The sequence below is a fragment of the Argentina silus genome (assembly GCF_951799395.1).
Source record: "Argentina silus genome assembly, chromosome: 7".
Lineage (NCBI taxonomy): Eukaryota > Metazoa > Chordata > Actinopteri > Argentiniformes > Argentinidae > Argentina > Argentina silus.
In genome coordinates this window covers 16,756,561-16,759,060 of record NC_139661.1, presented here as the reverse complement: position 1 = coordinate 16,759,060, position 2,500 = coordinate 16,756,561, and the positions used below count along the sequence as shown (strand labels likewise).

The 2,500-nt window shown below is 48.5% G+C and overlaps 1 protein-coding gene across 1 annotated transcript in view; it reads left to right on the top strand.

Moving 5' to 3' along the window:
* kiaa0825 (KIAA0825 ortholog) overlaps nucleotides 1–2,500 on the top strand; it is a 101,366-nt gene that overhangs the window by 20,615 nt on the left and 78,251 nt on the right. Inside the window, exon 5 of the mRNA XM_083673968.1 lies at nucleotides 1,146–1,316. Within this exon, the coding sequence (XP_083530094.1) occupies nucleotides 1,146–1,316 (171 nt within the window). The remainder of the gene's footprint in view (nucleotides 1–1,145; nucleotides 1,317–2,500) is intronic.

Genomic DNA, 2,500 nt, shown 5'->3' with positions numbered 1-2,500 from the left:
GTAGTTGCTGGAGAATAAGAGTGTTGCGTCTGCGAGTTGTGTAGGAGAGAGAGAGAGGCAGGCGTGTGTGTGTCAGCCAGGTCACGCATGTGCACACGGAGCGGTATTCTCTCTGGCGTAGACTCCCACCGGACCCCATTACTGAGGAGCTGCAGAACCATGGGTCTATGCTGCTTAATTACACACACACACACACACACACACACACACACACACACACACTGCACTTACACATGCAAACAAACACATGAATATATTCCAAGGTGACCAGCTTGAGGGAGCATTGTGGTAATCATCTAGGAAGACTGACATGTGCAAATATAGGGAGGCGAAACTCCTCCACAAATAAAGATATTTACAACCCCCTCCACACACACACACACACACACACACACACACACACACACACACACACACACTCATGCATGATTAAGCCTGGAGGCCAGGGACTGGGACTGTGTTGTCATATTGTCAGATTTTGTTTAACAATGTGACAAAATTACATTAGGATCTAGAGGCAATAATGTTGCAATTATTGAAAGCCACTCTATCTCTTTTTTCTGTTTTTTTTCGCGACACTCAATCATCCCCATGCTTTCATAGCCCGAGCTAATGCTCCGCTGATCCATTCCCAAATGCCTCCGCAGTGGAGGAACTCATTTAAGCAGACACACAAAAGTATTTGTTCGTGTGTCTGAGACCACAGCAACACACTCCGTAGTCCTCCATTCTCTGGGCCTAATGCGGAACATCCCTAGGGTGATGGCTTTGGCAGCTTCAGAAATGGGAAATCCATATTTGCCAAGGGGGGTCATCCGCGGGTTATGGGGGGGGGGGGGGGGGGTGAGAAAAGTTTTGTTGCCGTGGATGTGTGTGGTTTGGCTTGTGGATAAAGTTTCCTCCATGTTGTTGATGGAAGGGTGGGAAGGAAGGGGGAGGGGACGAGGGGGACGTGTAGGTATGGGATCAATATTCACAAGAGGTGTTGGGAGAGGCTAGGTTTGTGGGGGTGGGGGGTGGGGGGTGTTTGGTGATGATTGGGGGGATAGGGGGATATGGTCGAACATCTTGTTGCTTGAAATGACATTGTGCTAGCGACTCACGGCTAAAGTGGATTTTCTTTTTCTGGGTTACTTCCACCGCAGCGCCTCTGGAGCCACCCAGGAACGGCAGGAGCTTCAGCCTGACATCCCACCAGCTGAAGGTGCTGACCCAGCTAGCTGGCACCCTGCTGGGCCTGGAGAGCCGCGTTGAGGAGCTGGCCACGGAGCTGGCTTTCATCAACTGTGCTGGAGAGACCCCCTGCAGTGTGAGAGGTGCTGGAACACACGCCCACACACACACACATAAGCACGCATGTACACACACACACACATAAGCACGCATGTACACACACACACACACGCACGCATGCACTTAGCACACACACACACACACACACACGCGCACGCACACACATATATATATTGAGGCCTGTTTAATTAACCACCAAGACACACACACACACACACACACACACACACACACACACACACACACACACACACACACACACACACACACACACACACACACACACACACACACACACACACACACAGATCTTCAAAGACAGACTGTCTACATGTGCTGTTCTAATGTGTTATTTTAACAAGGACTTATTGTGGGTGTTATAGGAGTCTTTACCGGTGCTCTACTCTATCCCCTCTGAACTGGCTCTGCTGAAAAGTTAAATGAAATGTTCTGGTGCATGTAGTAATTTCCATAAAGGTTACATTAAAAAACAAGACATGCAGAAACGCTCAATTTACAGAGAAGTAAACAGCCTTTAAAGGGCAGTTATCCAAATCATTAATTCGAGCCAATCAAACGGCTTAATTACCAGAAATTCATCAGATGGGCTTAAAGGTCAAAAAGTGGTGTGTGGGCTGCTTCCTCTCTCTCTCCCTCTCTCTCTCTCTCTGCATTCTGTGGCGGTCTTGTTCAGCTAAATTGCCTCGCCTGGGGTCTCACTTCCAAGCTTCTGATTAGGAGAACGTGGCCTTGATGTGTGCGCCTTTTAATTTGTTCCTCCATACACCCGTCTCATCCTCCCCCTCTCCCCCTCTCCCCCCTCTGCCCCTCCGAGGATTAGTCCAGATATGGCTCCGCTATCTGGGTTCAGATCAACTCCAAGCCACAGATTTAGACTAATAAAGCAGCTCTGCTGTGTTGTGTTTGTGGCTCATTTCTGGTCCTTCCCTGGTCACTCGGACTGTGATTGGTCTATTGGAGAGAGGACAGGGGAGGGTGTGAAACACTGGCCTGGAGTTATGGAAGACTTTTCTTTCTTTTTTTTTATCACACTGCAGAATGTAACTCGTACCAGCAGCATCATTTACATATTGTTTTAGGTCAAATTTAAATCCGATTGCAGACTAGAGTAGCCTGTCTGTTCCCAATTCAGTGAAACGCCTTACGTTAAGTGTCCTCTATACCAGGAAAGGCTGGTGGAGTTGAA